This window comes from Coenobita brevimanus, chromosome 77, assembly GCF_032717465.1.
Source record: "Coenobita brevimanus isolate Jiangsu-jjx chromosome 77, ASM3271746v2, whole genome shotgun sequence".
Lineage (NCBI taxonomy): Eukaryota > Metazoa > Arthropoda > Malacostraca > Decapoda > Coenobitidae > Coenobita > Coenobita brevimanus.
The window spans coordinates 8,007,317-8,034,032 of record NC_137030.1 but is presented as its reverse complement, the minus strand read 5'-3'; the positions used below and the strand labels follow the sequence as shown (position 1 = coordinate 8,034,032).

Here is a 26,716-nt window from a genome sequence, read left to right as displayed (position 1 = left end):
CCGCACCTGACCTGACTAGCTGATCAGACCAAATGCGGGAGAATATCCCCTCAGGGCTGCGTCATCACTTATTCATTCACAATTTCTCTCCATTTATTTCTGTCACGCACAGCCACTCTTCCTTGCTCAACAGACATCCCTCTCGCATCCAGCGCTCTCTTCACACTGTCCATCCATCCTATTCGTGGTCTTCCTCTCAGCCTTACACCTCTCACATCAGATCTAGTTATCTTTTTCACCAATCGCTCATTATCCATTCTCTCCATATGCCCAAACCATTGCAACACCCTCTGCTCAACTCTGCCAGCCATCTCCCGAACAACTCCAGTTCTCCTTCGCACTTCATCATTTCGCACCCGATCCATACGCGTCACTCCACACATACTCCTCAGACATCTCATCTCCATTACATTCAAACTTTTCCTCTCTGCTACACCCATATTCCATGTTTCAGCCCCATATAATGCAGTCGGTACCACAACACCCTCATACAGCCTTCTCTTTACATCCATTCTAAGCGAACGACATTTAAACACTTTTTTCATTCCTCCCAGCACCTTTCCTACTTCATTTATTCTAAACTTCACTTCTGCATCTATTCTTCCATCCACAGCAACATGTGACCCTAGATATTTAAAACAATCTACCTCCTCAAGCAACTCACCATTCAAAACTATATTCATCCCCCTACCATCTATCAACCTCGTACACTTCATCACTTTACTCTTATTCTCATTTACTTTCAATTTCCTCCTTTCACACACCCTTCCAAACTCCTCTACCAACTGTCTCAATCTCTCCTCTGAATCAGTCACCAGTGCAGTATCATCTGCAAACAGCAGCTGCTTCAGATTCCACTCTCCTCCATCAACATTTACCAGACTCAGACCACCTAAAACTCTTGCATTCACCTCCCTTACAACACCATCCATGTAAATATTAAACAACCAAGGCGACATCACACATCCCTGTCGCAGCCCCACTCTCACGGGAAACCAATCACTCACAGCATTTCCCACTCTTACACACGCTCTACTATTTACATAAAAACTTTTCACCCCTTTTAGTAACCTACCATCAAGTCCATACAATCTTAAAACAGTCCACAAAGCCTCCCTATCAATTCTATCATACGCTTTCTCTAAATCCATAAATGCCCAAAACACATCCTTGCCTTTCGCTAAATACTTTTCACACACTTGTCTCACAGCAAACACCTGATCAACGCATCCCCTCCCTCTCCTAAAGCCACACTGCTCATCACTAATCACTCCCTCTGTACCCTCTCTAACTCTCATAATTAACACTCTACCATACACCTTACCTACAACACTCAACAGACTTATACCCCTAAAGCTAGTACATTCATACTTATCACACTTGCCTTTATACAACGGGACCACACAAGCACTTGCCCAGTCAATTGGCACCATACCTTTCTCAAAGCACACATTCAACAATCTTACTAACCAGTCAACAATAGTCACTCCACCACCCTTCAGGCATTCCACAGCACACCCATCCATACCTGCAGCTTTCCCTGTTTTCATCTCCTTTACTGCCTTCTCCACTTCCTCCTTCGTGATCAAGGAATCATTCAACTCTCCCAACACATTTATACCTTGCACCCTTCCATCCGCCACAATCTCAGCCACCCTTTTCCTCCTCTACATTTAACAATCTTTCAAAATACTCTGCCCATCTCTTCCTTACTGCATCCATCTCAATTAACATCCTTCCATCCTCTGATTTTACTCGTTCTTCCTTCCCAGACTCTCCCTTTCGCACCCTTTTCACCTCCTTCCAAAACATTTTCTTATTCTGCTGAAAATTCTCTGTCAGCCGCCTACCCCACCTCTCATCTGCTGCCACTTTAGCATCACGCACAGCCCTTCTCGCTCTATTCCTCTTCTCCTTATACCTTTCATATGACATCTCATCCTTCCTCTGCAGCCACACTTCATATGCACGTCTCTTCTCAGCCACAGCCATACTTACTTCCTCGCACCACCATTCACTTCCTTTTCTTACACCACCACCCACACGTCTCACACCACACACCTCTTCTGCATGCCCCACCACAGCACTCTTAAACAACTGCCATTCCTCCTCCACGCTGCCATTTTCCCGATCTTTCACTGCGTTCCACTCATCTTTCAATTTCTCCTGATACTCTATCTTTTTCTCTCTTTTATCCAACTCACTCACTTTCAAAACCTCCCTGCCACACCTAACCCTCCTAGCTCTCATCCATCTCTTTCCTACTCTTAACTTTCCCTCCACCAGGTAGTGGTCAGACATACCTCCACCCTCCCCTCTCAGAACTCTCACATCCAACAATCTTCCTATTACATTCCTAGACACAACCACATAGTCCATCAAGGCTCTATCAACAACCCTTCCACCCTCCTGTCTCACCCATGTATACTTATAAATATCTTTCTTCTCAAACAGCGTATTCCCAATCACCATCTCTCGCTCAACACACATCGCTATCATTCGTTCCCCCATTTTCATTTCTTCCAGGCACACCATGCATACCAACTACACCTTCAACTGCTACATTTCCCACTCTAGCATTCAGATCTCCCATCATTACCACATTCACATTCGCTTCAAAACTCTGCAGACACTCATCAACATCATTCCAGAAAGACTCCCTCTCTTGTTCATCCCTTTCACTACCAGGCCTATATGCACTCACAAACACCCACAACTCACGTTCAAATTTCGCTTTCACCCACATCAGTCTCGATGACACCTCCTTCCATTCAATCACACATTGCTGAACTTCCGGACTCACTAACAAGGCCACACCTTCTCTTGCCCTTCCTCTATCAACACCTGACAATCTTCCATTCACACTTCCAAACATAGATTCCCCCTTCCCTTTCATCTTCGTTTCACTCAAAGCTAACACATTTTATTTTTCTGGGATGTGGATCTCTGTTTCAGGGGCTCTGCTTAAACGTTAACCTAGGTTATCACTTTACCTGTATGTCCTGAGGGACTACTGTACCTGTTTCTAGTCAGCAAAACATTGCTTTTTTACCCAAAAAATTTGCGATAACAGCAGGAGTGCAGATTTTCATTTTGCAGTGATAAAGAAAACTGCTTGCTCGATAACCAAGGGATGAAGCATAGAAGTTACCTCTTGAAGCAGTCCCAGTCTCAGTTACCTCTTCAGTGTAATAACATAACTTTTACTGTATAGACTACCAGATTTGAAACTCCAGATAATTTTATTCGTTTGAGAAAGAAAGGACTGCTGTGTCTATCTATCTATTGCCAGTTGCTGTAGTTCTGCAAGGGATGGCTGTTTGTCTTTGAGTTATTTGTTTTATGGGGAGGGGCACTAACCCTCTGTCAACCCACTAGCTGACATGTTGGGAATAGGCATGGGTTGGCTATGTGGTTACCACCCAGTGTTGTACATAATTTCCTGGCTTACAGATGCTCACACAGCATTAATCATTTGCTATTATCCACCTCCCACAGCGCAGGCCAGGGAAAGGAAGCGGGTACTGGGCAAAGCAAACATTGGTGGCTTTTTCGACCTCATAGACCATAATGGAGAACCAAAAAAGAGTGAAGACTTCTTTGGCCAGTGGGTCCTTCTGTATTTTGGATTCACCCACTGCCCAGATGTCTGCCCGGATGAACTGGAGAAGATGGCCAAGGTTGTGGATGATGTGGGTGAGTTAACCCATTCATTGCAATTAGTATTCCAAGGAAATAAAAAGTAAGTGAATGAGAGTGTGGCCCATTCAGGAGAGCAGACCTTTGGTTAATATCTCCTGTCATTTTTTTTTTTTTTTTTTTATTTTTTTTTTTAATGGATCTCCCATTCTTAGATGGTAAAAGAGGTGTGAATTCTGATGATAATGATGAAAAAAAAAAAAAAAAAAAAAAAAAATCCATCGCACCTCCATTTCAGCTTAGGGACCAGAGGCTGCCCTTTAACTTTGTCTTGTTCATGCTAAATTGACAGTATCAGCTAGCCATGTAGTTATGGAATTGGCAGAATTCTGTATGGTATAGTGATGTTATAAAATGAAGCAATGTTTTGCTGACTAGAAACAGGTACAGTAGTCCCTCAGGACATACAGGTAAAGTGATAACCTAGGTTAACGTTTAAGCAGAGCCCCTGAAACAGAGATCCACATCCCAGAAAAATAAAATGTGTAAACCAGCCTATTGGTCCGACCCTAAACTGCCTACTAAAGACCCTCTATAACCCCACCTAGACTACAGATATGCTGCCCTCAGGCAGCATATCTTTAGTCTGCATGGGGTTATAATGGATGCTATGTATAGATATAGCAGACATAACACAGTGACAGTAATGAGATTTAACTGGAGAAAAAAGTGGGAAAAAACTCACTGTGATAGACCACAACTTGTGAACTAAGCATCCATTATAACCCCAAGGAGACTACAGATATGCTGCCTGAGGGCATAGCCTACTGTAGAGAGGTAAAGGAAACCTAAGACAGTGACATATTAAAAAGGTTTAAAGGAGTAAAAAAGTAGGAAAAACTAATTGTGCAGGTGGATTCATTTGTTAAGCACCACTGTACAACCGACATGCATTTTCTGCGCTTGGGATATCCTTGGTTCCGTTTTCTTGGACCATGCATGGGGTTTACATGCACGCAGCCTGCAGATTCAGAGGGGCTACTGTAGTACAATAAAAATCAGCTTTAAATGAATGCTGATTAATGAAAATTAATAAAATTTATTTGTGGTCTTCATAGATTCATTTGTATTCTAAAGCATCAATGATGTATGTACTGTTGCTTTAAATACTGAAGATTCTCTTGGATGAAAAGGCCAGATATTTCCTTGGGCAGCTTAATTTATGAGACATAAAGAAATATTATTGATAGCAAAGCTCCATCACATGGCATTAATGCGCTTTGTGTGGTTTGAGTTGTACCTTTGGGGTAATTTCAAATTCATATTTTCCAAAAAATTTTGTTTTTAAACCTTTGAAGAACTTAAGTATCCGGAAGTTTCATTTCATTTCATTTATAAAGGCTCTAAATTCTTGCATGCATCAGCCATGGTTACCTAGTGGTGGCTTTCCACGTTGCTCAATCTCTAGCAGCCACTCTAGTCAGTTCCTTATCCCTGAGGTCACATTTTATGACCTCATCCCAAGTCTTATTGGTCTTCCTCTCACAGCACTTCCCTCAGTGTTCATACCTGTCACCCTCCACACCCAGTTGTGTTTAGCAAGTATTTGTAGCTAAAGTGTGACACCACTCTTGAGTGGACAAAGGGAGGTACATTTAACCTTTTGAGGAATAGAGATATCTCCAGGTTGAATAAATTGCATGACTGCAACCAGAATTCTTTTCCATAGAATGATGTAGTTCCTGAATAGGACAAGAAGTGAACTCTGTTCCAGCCTGTATTTTAAAAATTATATTGTTATTACTTTTTCTAGATTACCAGGATCCATATCTAACTCTTAGTACATATAATTTCAAGTTAAACTGTTTTTTGTTTTTGTTCTACACATACTGTAGACATATCAGAGGTAGATAAAAATTAGTAGAGATAATAATTATGCTACTACAGGTACTAGAATCCCATAACAATTCTTGAATCATTTTAGGTCATGTGTTCAGGCTAGTCTAAGTTTGTGAAATGTCTATGCCATAATGTCATCTGTTATTAGGTAGGCTGATACTTGTTGATGTATCAGTTCATCATTAAATAGGGTTGATGATGATAATAATAGTCATTTTCTGATATCTCAGAGGCATGGATAATATGTGAATGATCTTAGGGCCCATTTATTAAATGCACTGTGTGAAAGTTATATTAGTTTAATACTTGTACAGTACTTTCTCATTCTCTTTGGATCTTAACTTGCCCCATATCTTAGATGGGAGTTAGGATTGAGTTGATGATGAAGATATTGCTTGTCATCAGTGATTAGGTAAGTTTTTCTTTACTGAACTTTCAGTTAATTATAAAAGGGAAGCACAAGTAGTCCTTGGTTAAAGTTGTTTCTTTTGATTAGTAAGCTACTGATTAATCAGTCTGTATTCTTCACTCGGAAGTGCTTGTAGTTCATTATACATTTTTAAAAAATCCCATAGCCATGAACAAGTAACATACCTCACTTATAATTGTTTCACGTAAAGTAGTTTTTTTTACCTAACCACATCCTAGAAGTAAGAACTGACTATTATATAACATGCTTTTTAAACTTTTCCTTGTTTTCTGGACTCTGCCTTAACCCATCCTTAGGTGTGAAAAAGAGGTGGTGGTGGTGATGATGATGACAATGGTAATGATGATGATGATAATGATTAACGATAATGATGATGATTGATGTTGTTGATGATGATGGATGTTGGTGATGGTGATAACTTTTTTCCTTTCACAGAGAAGCTTGATAATGGGCACAAGATCCAGCCACTGTTCATCACAGTAGACCCCCACCGAGACACCAAGGAGGCCATCAAGGCATACTGTCGAGAGTTTCATCCCCGCCTTCTCGGACTCACCGGCTCCGATGAGAAGATTGCTGAGGCGTGTCGAGCGTATAGGGTCTACTTCAGTGCCGGACCCAGGGATGATGATGATGACTATATTGTGAGTGTGTTGGTAATGGATAGATTTATAAATAGGTAGATGATAACTGTTATATAATGTGAGTTCTAAGATGATGACTGCAATGCAAGTGTGGTGGTGATAGATAGTTGATGATGATGATGTGAGTTGCAGGATAAGAGGATGCTGACAGGATATTATGAGTGTGGTGATAAATTTTATTTAATAGGTAGATGATTAGGAGAAGGCTTTCTAAGTAAAGAGATGAATGGAGATAGTTGCTGACCCCTTTAATGATGATAGTATTATCCCAAACTGATTAAAATTATATGACAGATGGAAGAGTAAAATAGAAGTTATGTTTCTAGAGCTGTTGTTGTTGTTGTGGCTTCATTGTCACCTGAAATGTGAACCCAGTGGACTGCAGCTTTAAGATGCCCTTATGCAGTCCATCATTTTCCTTTTGGGGGATACATAAATACATGAGGGACATTTGTATAACCAGGCAAGGGAAGGGTGATGCCCTGGAAAGAGGAAATTATAGAGGTATAAAGCTTTTAGATCAGATAATGAAGGTAATGGAGAGAGTTTTAGAAGGTATGATTAGAGAAAGAGTGAATATTGATGAGATGCAGTTTGGGTTTATGCCAGGTAGGGGGACCACTGATGCCATATTCATTGTTCGACAGCTTCAGGAAAAATATATTGGTAGGAGAAGGGATCTTTATTTTGTTTTTGCTGATTTGGAAAAGGCCTTTGACAGAGTCCCTAGAGAGGTGGTGAAGTGGGCAATGAGAAAGCTTGGCTTGGAGGAGTGGCTGGTTAGGGTGGTTATGGCCATGTATGTGGGTGCTCACACTCAGGTGAGAGTGAATGGAGATTTGAGTGATGAGTTTTCCGTGAATGTTGGTGTGCATCAGGGGTCAATCTTGAGTCCCATGTTGTTTATCATGGTACTTGAAGCCCTTTCACGTGACTTTAGAAACGGACTTCCGTGGGAGTTATTGTATGCTGATGATTTGGTGTTGATTGCAGAGAATGAAAGGGAGGCGGAGGAAAGGTTTAGGAAGTGGAGAGATGGTATGGGGCAAAAGGGTTTAAGGGTAAATGCAGATAAAACAAAAGTGATGATATCTAGGGTTGGTGGCGGTACTGTCAAAGTCGAGGGAGGGTGGCCATGTGCAGTTTGCCACGAGGGCATGGGAAGTAATTCCATCTTGTGCGGTGTGTGTGATAAATGGGTGCATAAGAGATGTAGTGGTATCAGAGGTAGACTGCGAGATAATGCTGATTTTATGTGTACGGCGTGCCGGGGTGAGCAGGTGGAGATCGTCAGACGTGAAAGGATTGAACTTGCTGGTGAATCTCTTGAGTGTGTGGAAGAGTTTTGTTATTTGGGAGACATGTTGTGTGCTGGAGGTGGGGCTGGAGCTAGCTCTGTGGCTAGGGTGAGAAGTGGTTGGAAGAAGTTCAGGGAGCTCTTGCCTCTCCTGACATTGAGAGGGCTCTCCCTACGTACTAAGGGGTCTTTGTATGCAGCATGTGTTAGGAGTGTAATGCTGTATGGCAGTGAGACCTGGGCAGTGAAGGAGGAAGATATTCGCCGGCTCAGACGTACAGAAATGACAATGATTAGGTGGATGTTCAGTGCGTCCCTGCGTCCAAGGCCTGGAGGTGCTGGGTTTACAATGGAAGAGTTGAGAGGTAGGATGGGACTGGAGTGTATTGGTGTTGTGATGAGGAGAGGTAGTTTGAGATGGTTTGGACATGTGGAGAGGATGGGGGATGATAATTGGGTGAGGAAGGTGAGAAGTGTTAATATTAGTGTTAATATTGGGGGTGGGGTTATGAGGGGTAGACCGAGAAAGACATGGGACGAGGTCATTAAGTGTGACCTTAGGGTTAAGGGACTGAACAGGGAGGCTGCAATGGATCGTGCAGCGTGGAGATCCGCCATTAGGTGACCAAGGCTGACACATGCAAGCATGTTGGAGCCTTTAAAAACGAAACGAAACGAAACGAGGCAGTTGAGCCACCGAGTAATATCTCTGCCACCATATGAAGGTGTCTCGCCCCAACACTGCATTGTGGTGAAATGGTTAAGTACATAGACAATTCTCATTATATACCAGGTATCAAGAATTTGTTTTATGTTATTTTTCTCATAGCTGGTACCGTAAATAGAAGGAACTAGGGGAACTATAAAGAGTAATTTAATTTCAACAGTTTTTTGTCATACAGGTATACAGTAAGGTCCCAGGGTATGTCAGGGTTCTGTTCCTGAGGTGTGCCCTAAGCCAGTTTTTTACATAACTTGGATCATATTTAATGCAGATGTGTTCCTGATAATGGTATTGTCAACCATACATTGTATATACAGTCACTGTTCGCATAACGCGCGAATATTGTTCCTGGAAGGTCCTGCTTTATGAGAATTCCGCATTATACAGCCAGAGAGGTGAAGTCAGTGAATGTACAGCGAGGTTGGATGGTGAGGAATTGGAAAATGTGAGTACGTTTAAGTACATGGGTAGTGTGATGAGTAAGGATGGAGGTTTGGAGGGTGAAGTGCTTGAAAGGGTACAGCAGGGAAGAAAGGTTGCTGGTTCTTTGAAAGCAGTGATAAGAAACAGGGAAGTGAGCATGGAAGTGAAAAAGTTACTACATGACAGTATTGTGATACCAACTCTAACGTACGGAAGTGAAGCTTGGACGTTGTTGGAAGGACACAAGTCAAGAGTGAGAGCAGTGGAAATGAGTTATTTAAGAGGAGCCTGTGGAGTCACATGGAGAGATAGGCTGACGAATGAGGATATAAAGGAACGTTGTGGTTTTGATGTGGATGTGATAGGAAATGTTATGAGGAACACACTGAGGTGGTTTGGCCATGTGGAGAGGATGGAGGTTGAAAGACTGACGAAGAGAGTGTATGTGAGTGAGGTGGAGGGGGGAAGAGGGAGGGGGAGGCCGAGGATGAGATGGAGGGATGGGGTGGAGAGGTATATGAGAGAGAGGGGTGTGAGTTGGGAGCAGGGCAGTGAAATGGCGGTGGACAGGGCGACTTGGAGGCGATTTGTTTGTGGCCACCCCAAACGGGATTGAGGCGTCTGGCAATAGATAGATAGATAGATATTTACATGTTACAGGGTTTCATGGTACCCAAGTCAGCCCCAAGTTCACCTTTTGGGGCAGTTTTCAGGAATTTTTCCTGGGACATTTACCTACCTAATAATGACTTAAGTACATACAAACATTGGAGGATTCCTCACCTCGAACTGAAGAGCTTGTGGGGAGGGGGAGGTGGGTTCCAAGGCAGGGCAGGACTCCTACTAGTCTCCAGGTGGCCAAAAAAAAGAGCAAAGGTAAGACATAGCACATGTGCAGCCAGAGCACGGGTAGAGGGTAGGCTCAAGTGTGGCAGGAATGCTCAGTGGACTGTCACAACACCCCGCACAGACACGTAACAGCCATACATCACAGGCAAATGCAACACACGCTGTGACTGTCGCTTCCCATGTTATGTCCATTTCCCACTGCATGATGATCAATTTTTTCACGTAATGACTCAATATACCATAATTTTTGTCCTCAGGCCGTGTAATCACTATCATAGCAGTGTAGTACTTTTTTTCAATAAATGGGCAATTTCTCCACCTCCATAATATTTGTCAGAATCTCTTTTTGACCATTTCTTGGACTCAAAAAAACAGGCTGTGTTATGACTAGTTTAGTGCTTTCTGATCACGCATTATGCGAGCAGTGACTGTAATGCCTACATGTATAAATGAAATGTATGAGTTTGTATATCAAATGCAGACTGATTACAATAATGATCTCTATTTTTAAGAAATAGGAATGGTTAAGTTAATATATACAGTCTGGTCTCACTGTATGACTTTGTTATGTGATAAATTGCTAGAGCAGTAATTCAAAATTATTCTCTTTTTTGGAATAACATTAAAAAATTGGTTGTGATTTCACCAGAACAATACTTTCGACAGCCACCTCTGAGAATCTCTTGCAGACACGGTGATGCATGCAAGTTGACACTCAGCTGTTAGAGCCAAGATGGCTGCCTAGTGTTTCAGTTCGTTATGATCAGCTGTCTTTTGTTCTATTTTGTGCATGAAAGGACAGTAAATTACCATTGCTATTGCCAGACAACAGTTCAGATGCTTAACAAATAATGCAGTGTGTGATATTAAGTGAAATGATACCTTGTTGTGTGTGAAATACTGCACTGAAACTTGTGACTTGGAAATCTTGTCAACCTTATTCACCGAGCTTCCCCAGTCAGCTGATGATGGGGCCTCCACTCAGCTGATGATGGGGTCCCCAGTCAGCTGATGATGGGGCCTCCATTCAGCTGATGATGGGGCCCCCAGTCAGCTGATGATGGGGTCCCCAGTCAGCTGATGATGGGGCCTCCAGTCAGCTGATGATGGGGCCTCCAGTCAGCTGATGATGGGGTCACCAGTCAGCTGATGATGGGGCCTCCAGTCAGCTGATGATGGGGCCTCCAGTCAGCTGATGATGGAGCCTCCAGTCTGCTGATTGAGGTAAGATGGCCGCCCAGTGTTTGTATTCACTGTGATCTGCATTTTGTTCCATTTTGTACAAGAAAGACCCCTGAAACACCATTTCTGTCACTAAATAACAGAGGAAGTGCTTAACAAATAGTGCAGTGTGCGATATTAACCCTTTGGTGTTTATGGGTGCAGTGCAAATTTCATGCGCTCGTTACCATTTGTCGCAAGCTGCGTCTGCACACATTTCAACTGCTTGTTACCATTTGATGTCAGTTGTGTCGTACGAAATGACCCCTGTTTCTTTGGGTATGGAATAGTTTGCGTCCATTTCTGGGCGAGGCAAAACACTACGTGTGTCCCCATGTATTCATCTGCCGTTCTTAACCCACTCTGCACCCAGCATCGCCCCACTGCCCCAGTCAGTGTGCTGCAAGCCTTGCTCAAGCATAAGGTAATTTCCTTTTGTGTTTCGTAATATTGGGCCTAATTGACCTACAGCAGTTCTTTATACACCAAAATGTAGCCAAATAAGTTCCCTAGAACTTTTTCTCAGTAACATTTACCATAAAAATTATATTTCTATGAGAAGAAATTGAAAAAAACTGAAGTAAAAAAATAATTTTTTTACTTCAGCATAATTTACATTAGGCTGTTTTTTTTAACAACACCATAAGCAAGTACTGTACATTTATTCAGGGTTACGGTGAAAAAATTACAATTGTCGAAGCATAAATAAGGGTGTGAGGATAAATTGTTTGTGAACTACAGTATCTAGTGTGCAGAAATAGCTCAGTGTCGGGGGGGGAGGTCTCTCAGTGTGTGGCCTTTGGCACCCAGGACTGTGCCCCAAGTACTCATTCGCAGTTGGACGTAGCCCGCGTCAATTGGTAATGAGAAGGTTAAGTAAAGTGTTATCCGTTTGTATGGAGTGATCGTCCAGGCCCTCCAGCTGTCCCCCAGCCGCGGGAGAGACCCATGGTGATGACTTGAACAGGCCTAAGACAGCCTTCAGGTGGTTGGCAGAGTTTATTGGGGACATTAGGTTTTGCAGTCGAGGTCACCCTCTGTAATCCCATTGAACCCATGTTATATCGATCTTGCTATGTGATAAATCATTATGTGATTGGTCTTCGCTTGATGCAACCCTATTGCATAAAAAGGCTGTACTGTATATGTATATCTATCTATCTAATTGGACCCAAGCATCCCAAGCTCAAACCCCCAATAAGTGCCGGAAACACACATTGGCACATAGAGTGTCAAAGAATGTCTCTGAAGTTGAGATTGAGGATGATGTTAGCAGAGGCAAAACTTCAGTGATATGGAAGAAGAAAATGGAGCTGTTTATTAGTGACAGAGAAGGAAGAGGAAGAGAATTTTTTTAGAGTAAGGGAGGTATGTGAGAATGAAGTATTTTGAAGGCAGTTTTGTCATGACCCTCTTCAGCTGGGGATTCCCAAAAGGGAACAAGGTGTTGGAGAGGATAATGATAATAATGATATAAATGAAATCACATGTCAGCTAGATATGAAAAGACATGTCAGCTAGGTATGAAAACATATGTCAGCTTGATAAAAATGGGTATAACTGGTGGTATGAATGTATGTACAGTCTCTCCAAATGGGCCTTGCAAGTGAACATAACATGAATTGAACCAATTGGGTATCTGTGATATCATTATTACTGTCCCCAGAAGATGAGATTAGTCTAATATCCAATTGCTTAGTCACATACAATACTGTGTACAATACTGTGTAGCTGCCTGTCACGGGGTTTTTATAATATCACGGTAATTTTGATATAAATGGTTAAATATTATTTAATTTGATAATAATATTCAATAATATTGAAGAGCAGAGACAATGATTGTCTTGCTACATCAAGCAACGATTACTTTACGCTGGCTTGTGCACGATTCTCTAAGAACGAGAATTTATAAACTTTCTCAACAGTACACAGCAGAGACTAATTACTCACAATTGCTGAATTACTGTACTGTTAGCCTCTGGAGAAAGTTACATCACCCCTGACAATAAATAACTAATACTAATAATAATAACATCAGGTTCTTGCTGATGCATTAACTCCTGGCACAACGGATTTTAAGTTAATACAACAAGACTGGTCTAAGTACCAGTTATGAATAGTAAATGTTTATGCAAGCTAGGAGCTGTATGGAAAATAAGCTTAATTATGGAGAAATGAAACAAGATTTTTACTCTACATTAAGCTCAAGAAATAGAACTGTTAAATTTATTAATCACAAAAATAAATTTAACATTACATTTCAAATCAAATTAAATGAGATGCACTCGCTCACTCACACAGAAGCTAAATACTTACGCCTAGGAAAAACACCTTAACTAAGCTCTTAAAACTACAAAATACACAAAAGAAATACCAGTCGATGAATACTATGTATCACCACTAAGGTGGGAGTACTGGGATTAACTGTACTAATGGAGCTTGGGGTGCTAGCTGACCTCTCCACTTCTGAGCACAGACCCTTTCTCCGTCACAGCAAACACAAGACTGAATTCAAATAATGCATAAGCAGGACGCACAGGCCACCGGAAGAAGGCGTGGCTAACGGTTGAATGAGCAGGGGCGAACAATAAAAACAATAGTATCGCTCAGTAGCGCACTTAGTGACGTGCATCAAATCGGTCACCCCTGAAAACGGTGACGAATGATTTGAAAAGTATACCCCGAAATGGAGAGAGAAACGGTTAACTGAGCGATACAGAGTGAGTTTTCCACTAATAGTTCGTGGCTTCTCACAAAAAGGAAATGTCGCGAATTGATTCGTGACATTACGCCCCATGAAAATTAAATCTTTCTTCCTTCAGAAGAAAGATTTCAATATACATATATATAAATCCTAACTCAGTCACACAAGATTCACACTGTGGTGTGTGTGCTATCCTGCTACAGGAGAAAGTCACAGTCGCCAGTGAGCGAAAAAACCTCGTATTTACGTTAATAGAAGCAAGCTTGAGGGAAAAACTCCGTGACGACGGTGAAAATCCTGTACTCAGGTCAAACTGAGCGAAAATTCGCTACATTTACACTGACAACTAATTGTTGTGTAGCGTGGTGTATGTAATACACGGTGTAGGTGTGACAGTTGTAGTGTAACTGTACCTACGTGTAAAATGACACAGTAAATAATATGGCGGCAATGCATTTAAGGCAGAGGAGAAGAGGCAGCAGCGTGCGGCAGATGATCAGCTGGTCCGCACAGCAAAACTGCTACACCCATTGCTGAACCTGCAAAACCAATTAAGGTGGAGCATCAAAAGTGTCAACGAGACAAAATTCTTATTATGTTACAATTACTCTCTCTGGCTAGCAGTCAGTACATGCTATGAAAAGTACACTCGAGGTCGCCATTAATTTTAGCACACGATTATGATCGGCAAGTTGAGAATCCCTGTGCAAACTCGGGTCTTCCATAGCCTCGAACCGCACACGGGTCCTCAACCTGTGCCTCAACCTACAGTACTTATATTAATATCGGAGAGCTGAGAAACCTTGTGCAAACTTGGGTCTTCCATAGCCTCAAGTCGCCTCTGCAGAGTTCTCACTTCCCCCTTAACCTACAATACAATACTTATATTAGTACCGGAAAGCTGAGAATCCTTGTGCAAACTTGGGTCTTCCATAGCCTCAAGTCGCCTCTGCGGAGTTCTCTCTCCCCCTTAACCTACAATACAATACTTATATTAGTACCGGAAAGCTGAGAATCCTTGTGCAAACTTGGGTCTTCCATAGCCTCAAGTCGCCTCTGCGGAGTTCTCTCTCGAACTTCCCCCTTAACCTACAGTACTTCTATTAGTACCGGGAAGCTGAGAATCCTTATGCAAACTTGGGTCTTCCATAGCCTCAAGTCGCCTCTCAACTTCCCCCTTAACCTACTGTACATAATATGTATGTAAAGGCCCTGGACATAATGTGTCCTGTGGGGCCAATGGGCGAGACGTCAGGTCTGCACCCACTTCACCACTACCCTGTCTCTCAACTGACTCAGAGATTACAGGTGTGGTTATAAATGGCACAGGAAGGACATGACCCTGATTAGTGGTGTTACTTTGACACACACTGCAGGAACGGACAAAACTATTTATGTCCCGTCCCATCCCTGGCCAGAAAAAGTCAGCTCGGATACGGCCCTGGGTCTTCCTTTTGCCCATGTGACCTCCTGAGACTGAACAATGACCCCATTGTAACACTGCTAGGCGGTACTTGGCGGGAACGACAAACTGCAGTCGAACCTCGCCCTCGGGTGTTCGTGACTCACGGTAGAGCCGTCCTTGTTTACGAAGGAACTTGGCTCGACCTCCCCGTGAATACTTTATCACTCGACCCTTTTGTTTGTTCCACACGGCAGCAAGTGTTGGGTCAGAATGTTGTTCTTGTACAACAAGTTGACTACACATCAGATCTTGCGGCAATTCAATGATCACTGGGGTGACACAGTCTGGAGCCTCAGTCATGGCTCGTGTTACCGCAGCAGCCGAAGTCTGAGTAGCGTCATCGGAGCAACTATCCTTAACTCCATTAATATTGCCTACTATACAGTCAAATAGAGGCTCTGGCATGACAACTGCAAGTGTCGTACCAGTATAAAATGGAGATGCCACCTGGATACATGCCTCAGGGAACAATCTCACTGATCCATCAATAAGCTTTGCATGGATCTGTCGACCTGTATACTGCTCAGGCCGAACTAAACTCTGCTTAACAGAGCAACCTGAGGAACCATTGTCTCTCAGGACCTTCACAGGAATGCCTCCCACAAACCCTGGCTGAACAAGGAAGGTACTGTCACCTGTGGGAGGGCCTGTGGAGGAAGCAGCTAGCCACTCATGAGGCTGCTGAATTGATGTGGCAAACATTGTGCCTTGAGGGTTATATTGGGAAGATGGAACATTGGCCATCTGTGGAGGGGAGTTCACTGTCACTGTGGGACTAGTGAACTGTGGGGAAGTACCCACACTGGTAGGGACGTGACCACCAGGCTGCTGCTGAGGAATGAAGGCTGCATTCGCTTCCTGCCTCTTTTGAGCTGGTGGTGAAAAAGTTTGTCTCGACGGTTGGTTGCGTGGCTGATACTGCTGCTGGTTAGGGTACTTGTTGTATCTTTTCCACTCAGGTTTCTGAGTGTTTTGCCCCTGGTCCTTCCACTGTGGTTTTGGACCTTGGCCATTACTCTGAGAATGGCCTTGTTGCTGGGATTCAGTCTGAGACGGCTTCCCAGACTTGGCAGTATCTTTTCTGCTCCAGGTGTTTTGCTTACGAGCTTGATACCCGTATGCAGTAAAGAATGCGTCAGCCTTCTCTGCCATTTGGCTGGCATCTTTCACCTGGCAGATCTTAAGCTGTGCTATGAGCTCAGCAGGCCACGACCTCTCTAGCTGTGTACGCAGCATAAGGTCAATTATATCCTCACGCGTGGAAGGAGTTTCATCTTTCTCCATCCACTCATTTAAGTAAGCTGTGAGACGATCAAGGAACTGAACAGCTGTCTCCTTGTCTTGGAGACGAGCTCGCATGAACTGAACTTTGGCGTCGTCTACTGTGAGACCATACGCCTTAATAAGTGCAGCTTTCATCATCTCATATGTGAGATTGTCTCCACGAATTCTGTGGAGAATATCGAGGGCAGGGCCCTCAAATAAACTAAGAAATTGGATCCGCTTAGCTGCCTCATCCAGTTGATACATGTCTGCCATGTCCTCAAAACGAGCTATGTACGGCTCGATTCGCTCGCTTTCCTTGTATGAAGGAAGCTTGATGCGTGGGGTCGCCAGGACATGTGCAGGGAGAAAGCTCGTGGAGCTTGGACCAACTGCAGCAGACGTGTCTGAAGCCAAGGAATCTCGCTTGAGCTTCAGCACTTCAAGTTCATGTTTTTCTCGTGCTTCTCGCTCGACACGTTCGTGTTCTCGTTGTTCCCGCTCGTATTCGCTCTGTTCTCGCTCTTGTACTAGTTCGAGTTCGCGCTGTTTTTGCTCATGTTCGCGCTGTTGTCGCTCTTTTTCTAACTCGAGCTCGCGTTGTTTCTGCTCGTGTTCGCGCTGTTCTCGCTCGTATTCGCGCTCTTTCTCACGCTGCTCTTGTTCATATGCACGCTCTCTTTCACATTCCTCACGCTGTTCTCGCTCGTATTCGCGCTGAATCCTACGCTCTTCGCGAGCATCTTTCTCACGTTCTTGCTCGTAATTGAACCGTGAGAGAACGTAACTCTGTATTTTCTCTGGGTCTGTGAGACCCATATCTTTGGCTTCCTGTACAAATACAGCGGTAGCCATGGCGCTAATTTATTAAGCAACCCGAAATTGAGCACTGACTGCTTAGCGACGAATACTAATAAACAAAAGTAAAGAGTACAGACACAAGCTAGTGGTGACCAGTCTTATCCAGTTAACTGGCAAAGAATAAATCAAAAATGTAAATGACTGGGAAGACTCAATAATAAACACAATGGGTACGGCGACTTCCCAGAAGCGAATAAAATTGTCTGGCGTTACCAAAAATAAACTAGAGTTAAGTATTCTATTGATTAATAAAGCAAAATTCACTTGCTAAATTAAGGGTAAACACCAGTAAGCTTGTGCCTATAAACTTTAATGATAAATACCTAAATATGAATGAGTGAGCACTATCTCGTGAATAGCTTTAGAGCTAGGAGTTAATATCCTGGAATGAGGTCGCCAATTGTCACGGGGTTTTTATAATATCACGGTAATTTTGATATAAATGGTTAAATATTATTTAATTTGATAATAATATTCAATAATATTGAAGAGCAGAGACAATGATTGTCTTGCTACATCAAGCAACGATTACTTTACGCTGGCTTGTGCACGATTCTCTAAGAACGAGAATTTATAAACTTTCTCAACAGTACACAGCAGAGACTAATTACTCACAATTGCTGAATTACTGTACTGTTAGCCTCTGGAGAAAGTTACATCACCCCTGACAATAAATAACTAATACTAATAATAATAACATCAGGTTCTTGCTGATGCATTAACTCCTGGCACAACGGATTTTAAGTTAATACAACAAGACTGGTCTAAGTACCAGTTATGAATAGTAAATGTTTATGCAAGCTAGGAGCTGTATGGAAAATAAGCTTAATTATGGAGAAATGAAACAAGATTTTTACTCTACATTAAGCTCAAGAAATAGAACTGTTAAATTTATTAATCACAAAAATAAATTTAACATTACATTTCAAATCAAATTAAATGAGACGCACTCGCTCACTCACACAGAAGCTAAATACTTACGCCTAGGAAAAACACCTTAACTAAGCTCTTAAAACTACAAAATACACAAAAGAAATACCAGTCGATGAATACTATGTATCACCACTAAGGTGGGAGTACTGGGATTAACTGTACTAATGGAGCTTGGGGTGCTAGCTGACCTCTCCACTTCTGAGCACAGACCCTTTCTCCGTCACAGCAAACACAAGACTGAATTCAAATAATGCATAAGCAGGACGCACAGGCCACCGGAAGAAGGCGTGGCTAACGGTTGAATGAGCAGGGGCGAACAATAAAAACAATAGTATCGCTCAGTAGCGCACTTAGTGACGTGCATCAAATCGGTCACCCCTGAAAACGGTGACGAATGATTTGAAAAGTATACCCCGAAATGGAGAGAGAAACGGTTAACTGAGCGATACAGAGTGAGTTTTCCACTAATAGTTCGTGGCTTCTCACAAAAAGGAAATGTCGCGAATTGATTCGTGACACTGCCAAATAATAAGTGTGTAGTTCATGGTGGAAAAATATTCTGAATCTATGACACCTGCAACACAACATAGGTGAAGTTGCCAGCTGAGAATCATAGCATTGTCAGAATATTAACTGACATTTTTCCCCAGGTTGATCATACGATCATCATCTACCTTGTGAACCCTGATGGTGAGTTTGTGGACTACTATGGCCAGAACAAGACAGCTGATCAGGTCATCGCCAGCATCGCCATCAGCATGAAGAAGTATGATGATATGAACAAGAAGGGAATTTTTGGTCTGCTTTAGTTACTGTTAGTAATTCCTTATAAATTTTTGTATATTACAATTGATTTTTATACACAGTACCCACCCTTTTAGCTAGTGGGAAATTGGGTTAGGATGGTAATTATTTTTTTCCTTTTACTTGATTTAAGACTTTAAGGATATCAGGTATCTCAGCTCAAGGTCTCTCCACTTTATGAGATGGGAAACTAGTATATAATCATAGTTCAGTACTGTACACTGTATTTGAAATCCCTAAAGAACTGTACTGTACTCAGTTAACTATGTACATTTTCACTGCCTTCATCCATCCGGACTGGCCAGGCTTGAGTACTCATTGCAAGACATGCGCATTATTACTACACATACTACACCAATGTGATTTTCACTGTTATGGTTTTAGTGTTGCAAGTCTTTTTGTAACACTGTTTTAGTCAGATTTCAACACCATTAGCACATGTTCCTCCTTAGCTGATCTCAACAGTATTGAGGGGAGAGTATGACTTTTTTACAGTAATTTTAGTACCAGTAGTGTACATAGGTTTTGTAGGAGAGAGAGAGAGAGAGAGAGAGAGAGAGAGAGAGAATGTCTTATTGTTATCAACACTAATGGTGGATAGTGTACAGTGCAGTGTTAACTGAAATGCAGGGTAGTGCTAAGCAGCCTTTAAAGAAAAAGATCACTCTCCTTTTATGAAATGCATATACAGTATAATAAAAATGCTTTCATATATACACAGTTGAATTGGTAATATGCTGTCAGTAAGAAGGAAATGGGAAGTAAGAGACTGAGATTGTCAGAGGCATGAATAGTGAGTGAATAAAATGTTTGTTTCAATTTTTAAAGGCTCCAACATGCTTGCATGCATCGGCCTTGGTCACCTAATGGTGGCTCACCATGCTGCTCGATCTTTGGCAGCTTCCCTATGTACAGTATGACTTATTTTGCTGGGCACTCAGTTCATTGTTCGACCCTTGTGTTTACTAATATTGTACAGTACCTGCCCACCCTGTTTATAATAGATGGAAGTAAGGTTTGCAGGATAATGAAGGAAGCATAAAAAGATGTTCTGTTATGCTCAGTATTACTTTGCCATAATGTATAATTGTATAGTACCATACAGAGTATGCTGTAAGCATGATTTGCCTCTTCTTTATGATGGCAACTTCTAAAATTTGGTTTTGCTACTCCTGACATTTGTATTCAGCATAGAAAAAAACATCGTAATGAAGGTGATTAAACCCTCTAGTCCCTTGACACACTTTTCTTATTTATTTTGTCTGCATTTGCCAGAACTCCATTAATACTACTGTGCAGGAAATATAGTATAGAGAACTCACACAATAGAGTATAAATTGCATATGGTAATCTGGGGTATTTGGAAGCCCACTAAAATCCTTGTTAATCCTGAGTCAGTTTGGACTAAGTGCATAGACCCTGAATCACCTGTGTGGTACCCACACTCACATCCCGGTCGAAACCATGCCCTAGCTGTGGAGATGTTTCATCTCGTATTTTGGTGTGTACGTTGTTGCTGTTGATTATTTCTCCACTGTCTTTATTGTAAATTTGTACATTACAGTGAAACTACAGGGGAAAAAAAAATAATGTACAGTACCAGACAGTTGACTGTCCACTCTCCCTTAAGCCTTTGTTTACAATGCTTGGTGTCTCTGTCACCTGGCTAGAGTGCATGTGTGTGTGCATCCCTGTCTTTATACTTGCATATGCCATGCAGCCTGTGAATATTATTTATGTGCATTAATGCAGATATACCTGTATTCAGTTCAGGGTGCAGGTGTGTGATTTGATTTTTTTTTTTTTTTTTTAAACAAGGTGTAAGTTTGTAAATGTGGGTGAGCAAGACTGCAGCCATACTACTTATTTAATATGAACCAAGTTCAGATTGTAGTAGGTATAGTGCAGAATGGTTAGCCTGTCCATATTAAGTGACATTCCAGATAAAACACATCTGGATTAGGAATGGTTTGCTGTAATGTTAGTATTCAGAAAATTGGAACTTTATTAAGTCACAGCAATCTTTGTTCCGTAAGAACTGTTTAATGCAAACATAATGGTATGTATATTGTTGCTATAATGGTTTACACAGAACAAATATGCCCGTTTGTTTAGTAATTTAAGGTGACAGTTATGCATGGGTTTGACTAGTATGTAGGCTGGTCATTTACCTTGTGCTAGCCTAGACATGGGCACATATTCCTTGCAAATGGTAAGGTGGGACAGACTTTTACCATCACAACTGTTTTAATGCCATCAAGAGCATAGGCTGGGTACATACCTCAAACCCCATTAGCCTGAGGGGTCTCCCGTAACCAGATTAAATAGTCATGTATTAGCCAGAATACATTATAATAAAAAGTGTATCCTCAGGCTGAAGGTGTTAATGAAGACTGTTTGTAACCTCTTCAACTTTTGATATCTTAGTGAATGTTTAATTTGTGAACTCCACTGTTTCTGCTGTTTTTCATTTTCATAAGTTTTTTTTTTTTTTTTTTTCCAGCATGGGTTGATTTGATGTTGAAGATTGTTGGAAACTTTTTTTTTTTTTTTAATATATTAACCCAACTTTATCTGACTAAACCAAATGGGATGGCAGTGTATTCAGATGTCATCACATCACCATCTGCAACAACAAATGGTGTGCACACCTCACCAAAAACACCTAGTCCCATTCAGTATGTAACTTATGCAGGGACAGGTGAGGTTAGTTTACCGTATCTAAATGCATATGTCCAACAACTTGAAGCATCAGATCAAACCACATGAATAAAAGTTGGTGAGGAGGAAAATCACCGAAACAGAGTCTGTAAACTAAATATTAAGCAAGATCTCTCTTAACCTTAATGAAATACTGGATAAACATGTTTTTGGGACCCTACCTTACCCAATTCTTAGGTGGGAAAAGAGGCCATAATAGTGATGATAATTAGTTGCCAGGATAAAGTACAAAGTAAGTTATCAGATTGGAGGGTTTACAGTATGTCCTGGATCATGGTAGCCCGGCTTTGGGCTTGCACACCTCACATGGGGTATTAGGGAGCTGGGCTGAGATTCTCAAGCATATTATGATGGATTCCATGGCATAAGTTAGATTTGTGCTTGGAGGAAGAGAAAAGACATGGAAAAATTCAGCATTCTTTTTCCCTTTAGTTTTGTTTTGTTTCATATCATTTCATTTATAAGGCTCTAGCAAACTCAAATCATTATCATCATCCAGACCTCTTTTCCCATCTAAGGATGGGATAAGTTAGGGTCCAGAGAGCAAGAATAAAAGCATCTGATAGAAGGAGAAACTAACCAAAAGTCTGTCCAGCTGAATGGGTCACATATTCACAAACCCAAGTGAATTAATATAACTTCTTTTTAGCATAACTAATACATGTTTTTGAAGAAAGAACAGGATATATGGGGAGATTGTACACTTTTGCTTGTCCTTTCTGAGAAAACAAGCCACAGTTATGACAGGGAACTGGGTCCAGATTATTGTCATCTAAGCTAGTTCTTTAACACGTCCTTACCAATTTATTCCTGGATGTGACTGATGTCCTTGTGTATTGGCATTTATGGAAACTGTTGGTATTAAAAAGCTATAAATAACACATGAGAGCACAGTAAGGTGTAAGAAGAAAGTAAATTATTAAGAAATAGATGTTAAAAACTTCCTAATCCCATGACAATACTGGCTGTGGTCATAAATTTCTTTGAGCCTCAGCCCTAGAAATGGCCATTTTTAACTGATAAACTGTCATCACAAGTTACGGGTTAATTGAATTTTTGGAAATGTAGTTGTTTGTGATAGGCTCTGTTTGTATGGTTTTGAAATAATGACATGGTTGGTGGTAAGGTACTGATGTTATTTCACTTTTTGATATTGATTTGTAAATATTTTGTATAATCATTTGTTATAATGTCAGTAAAGGAGTTTCATTCCATCTTTAATGCACAAGGGGAATGACTTTTAACCCCTTAAACGCGGCCGTGTACAGTCGATCCCCCCCGAGTGGCAGGGTTGTATCACGGTCTGAGTACCTATAGGAAAATATTCGCCAAAAATCAGAGATTAACCCTAGAACATTATACTTGGTATGGCAGATAGTACTTACATTCAGCTTTCTCCGGAGACAGGTGTTGAGCCTTCGTGGACTACCCAAGGACTTGTGGAGACTTGCAAAGTTGGGTAACCAAATCTTCACTTTCACACCTCCAGCAACCCGGTTTCCCCTCTACCACAGCCTCATTCTGTCACAGTAAACTTTATACTACAACGTAAAGGTAGTTAGGAATCCGTATTTGTACAATAAGCACTGAAAATAAGGCTAAAATCAACGGAGCGTACGGCCGACATGCACTGTGGCGGCGGTCTTCCCGTCACTCAACAAACATTTCCATTTTCACAGCTAAAAACGTATACTACATTATTTTCAATCATATTACTTCCCAAAAGATCACCATGGTGCGCTTTTTATTCTGCCTTACGCCAGCCACTTTATTCTCTTTCCTATCGGCTGCTTGCACTGACTGGGAAGAGCTAGAACTTGCCATAATGTCACTTTGAAAGCCTGCAGTAAACTGACGCTAAACAGGGGCAAACCGTGAGAAAAAAAGCTAGTGTTACAACTGGGGAAACAAGCCTTTCCTAGTAGCATAAACTGCTTGTGAGAGGAGAGCGCAGATTTACAGTTCTGAGCGCTCAGAGCGCTGCCATGTATCACAGCCAGGCTGGCCGGGCCGTGGTGGGGGGGGTACGGGGGGAAAACGCAATATTTGGCAACAACTGAGGTCAGTAGTACAAAGGTAAAGTATGCTAGTTGTAGCTAGAGGGTGGTGGTACTGATAGACAATACCAGCTGGAGCCTGCTTGCCCGCGGTTATTCAAAATTTACTAGAATCGCAAACGCGACGATCCGCCGTTATGTCCTTTTGGCCGAGCGTCGCAAATGAGACGATCCGCGTTTAAGGGGTTAACCACCAGAGCTTGACTGTCATTTCTGTTATACTGTATTATTGGTAAAACATGAGATTTCATTTAGCTTAGAAGAGTACTGTACAAGTATCCTAATAGGGACAGTTTCATTCAGTTTAGAAAAGTACCGGTATCCTAGTTGTGGTGGGGGCTAATGAAGGTTACACTTAACCCCTCCAGTTTTAACAATCTTGAGCAGAATAAAACCATTTGTAAATATAAAGAATAATCCCCTATCCCTGAAGTCATAATGTATGATCTTGTCCTAGGCCTTTTTTGGTATGCATCATAACTTAACTCTCGGTGTACACACTTCTCTCCCTTGATGCCCAGTTGTCATCCTCCATCTTCTTCACATGCCCAAACCATCTCTGTATACCCCTTCTCATCACAGTACCAGTACATTCAAGTATTTACAATCCTCCCCCTTCCTCCCCCTGGCTTGCATGTCCTTCAAGGACATACTACTCATCAATATACTGTAATCATTATTATCTCTGTACATTTGAGCCTATGAATATCCTCTTCCATTACTGTCCAGGTCTCACTGCTGTACAGAATTACACTGCCAACACATACTGCATATAAGGATCCCCTAGCATGGAGGGACAGCTCTCTCAGTGTCAGGAGTGGCAACTTCTGAATTTTTTCCAATCACTCCCTACCCTTGTCAATGAGCTAGTTCCATCCCCACTTCCAGGATGTATCATGTCCACCAAATAACAAAGCTCCGCCACATACTCAAGAGATTCTGCAGCAAGATTATTTCTTTCCCTCCTCTCTGCCTCTACTAACTTGTAACCTACTAAGTAAACAGGGGAGTGAATGATAAAAACGGTAGATTGATGGTGGGGAAGGGAGAAAAAGTGAGCAGATGGAGAGAGCACTTTAAGGAACTGTTAAACATAGAGAATGAAAGTAATGTGAGTATAAGTGGCTGGGGAATGGCTTGGAGAAGGAGTGGTGAGAAGGGAGGAAGAGATCAGTACGATGAAGTAGTGGAAGCAATGAAGGAAGTCAAAATGGGGAAAGCCCCAGGAAATGATGGAGTGTGTGGTGAAATGCTGAAGCATGGGGAAGAGATAGTAGTATAATGGATATGGAAGATGCGCAGACTGGCCTGGGAGGAAGGTAAAGTCCCAGAGGATTGGAAGTCAGGTATAATGACTCCCCTTTACAAAGGAAATGGGGAAAAAAGTGTGAGGTAATCATCAGGGCATTTGTCTTATTAGTGTAATAGGCAAAGTATTTGTTAGGATACTTACTGACAGAGTTAAGGAGATAACGAAGGAATCAGTTGGAGAAGAACAGGGAGGTTTTAGGAAGGGAAGAGGTTGTGTAGATCAGATATTCATCCTTAGGTCTTTAGTGGAAAAGTTTCTAGAGAAGGGAAAGAAGTTGTATGTGGCCTTGATGGATTTGGAGAAAGCATATAACAGAGTGGATAGACAAGGACTGTGGAAAATATTAAGAATATATGGAGTAACTGGGAAGTTGTTGAATGCCATGAAGAGTATGTATGAAGAGGTTAGGGCTGCAGCACGTGTGGATAGTGAACTGAGTGAATTTTTCTATCTGAATGTTGGATTGAAACAGGGATGTGTCATGTCTCCATGGTTGTTTAATCTGTATATGGATGGGGTTATAAAAGAGATACATGATAAAACAGTGGATGTTGAAGTGGCCCTAGTGAGAGAGGGCAGTGTTTGGGAACTTCCTGTATTGTTGTTTGCAGATGATACTCTATTGTTAAGTGAAGATGAAAGGGAACTGCAAGGCCTGGTGATTGAGTTTGGGAATGTGTGTAAGAAACGGAATTTAAAGGTGAATGTAGGGAAGCTTAAGGTCTTTGAGAGACATGGAGTCACTGAATGTACAGTGAGGTTGGATGGTAAGGAAATGGAAAATGTGAGTGCACTTAAATACTTGGGTACTGTGATCAGTAAGGATGGAAGTTTGAAGGATGAGGTGCTTGGAAGGGTACAACAAGGAAGAGAGGTTGCTGCTTCTTTGAAAGCAGTGATATGAAATACGGAAGTGAGCATGGAAGTAAAAAAGTCGCTGCACGATAGCATTGTGAAGCCAACTCTAATGTATGGAGGTGAAGCTTGAACCTTGTTAGAAGGACACAAGTCAAGAATGAAAGCAGTGGAAATAAGTTATTTGAGAGGAGCATGTGGAGTTACATGGAGAGAGAGACTGACAAATGAGGAAATAAAGGAGAGTTGTGATGTGGATGTGGATGCAGAAAGCATTAGGGGAAATACACTGTACATTAAGGTGATTTGGCCTTGTGGAGAGGATGGGGAGCAAGAGAACAATGAGGAGAGTGTATGTGAGTGAGGTGGAGGGGGGGAGAGGGAGGGGGAGGCCGAGGATGAGGTGGAGGAATGGAGTGGAGAGGTATATAAGAGAGGGGTGTGTGAGCTGGGGAGAGGGGAGTGAAATGGTGGGGGACAGGGCGACATGGAGATGATTTGTTTGTGGCCACCCCTTATGGGATTGAGGCATCTGACAATAGATAGATTGACTCTCTGCCTCTGCATGCTCTCCCATGCACACCAGGACATGCCACACAGAAAATCAATGCTATT

The 26,716-nt window shown here is 41.9% G+C and overlaps 1 protein-coding gene across 1 annotated transcript in view; it reads left to right on the top strand.

Annotated features, from left to right (window-relative positions):
* The window catches only part of LOC145408440 (cytochrome c oxidase assembly factor SCO1-like), a 29,685-nt gene extending 10,524 nt beyond the window's left edge, over positions 1-19,161 (top strand). The window contains exons 3-5 of the mRNA XM_080279169.1: positions 3,499-3,696; positions 6,404-6,612; positions 19,003-19,161. Of these exons, the coding sequence (XP_080135295.1) occupies positions 3,499-3,696; positions 6,404-6,612; positions 19,003-19,161 (566 nt within the window). The remainder of the gene's footprint in view (positions 1-3,498; positions 3,697-6,403; positions 6,613-19,002) is intronic.
* The last annotated feature ends 7,555 nt before the right edge of the window (positions 19,162-26,716 follow it).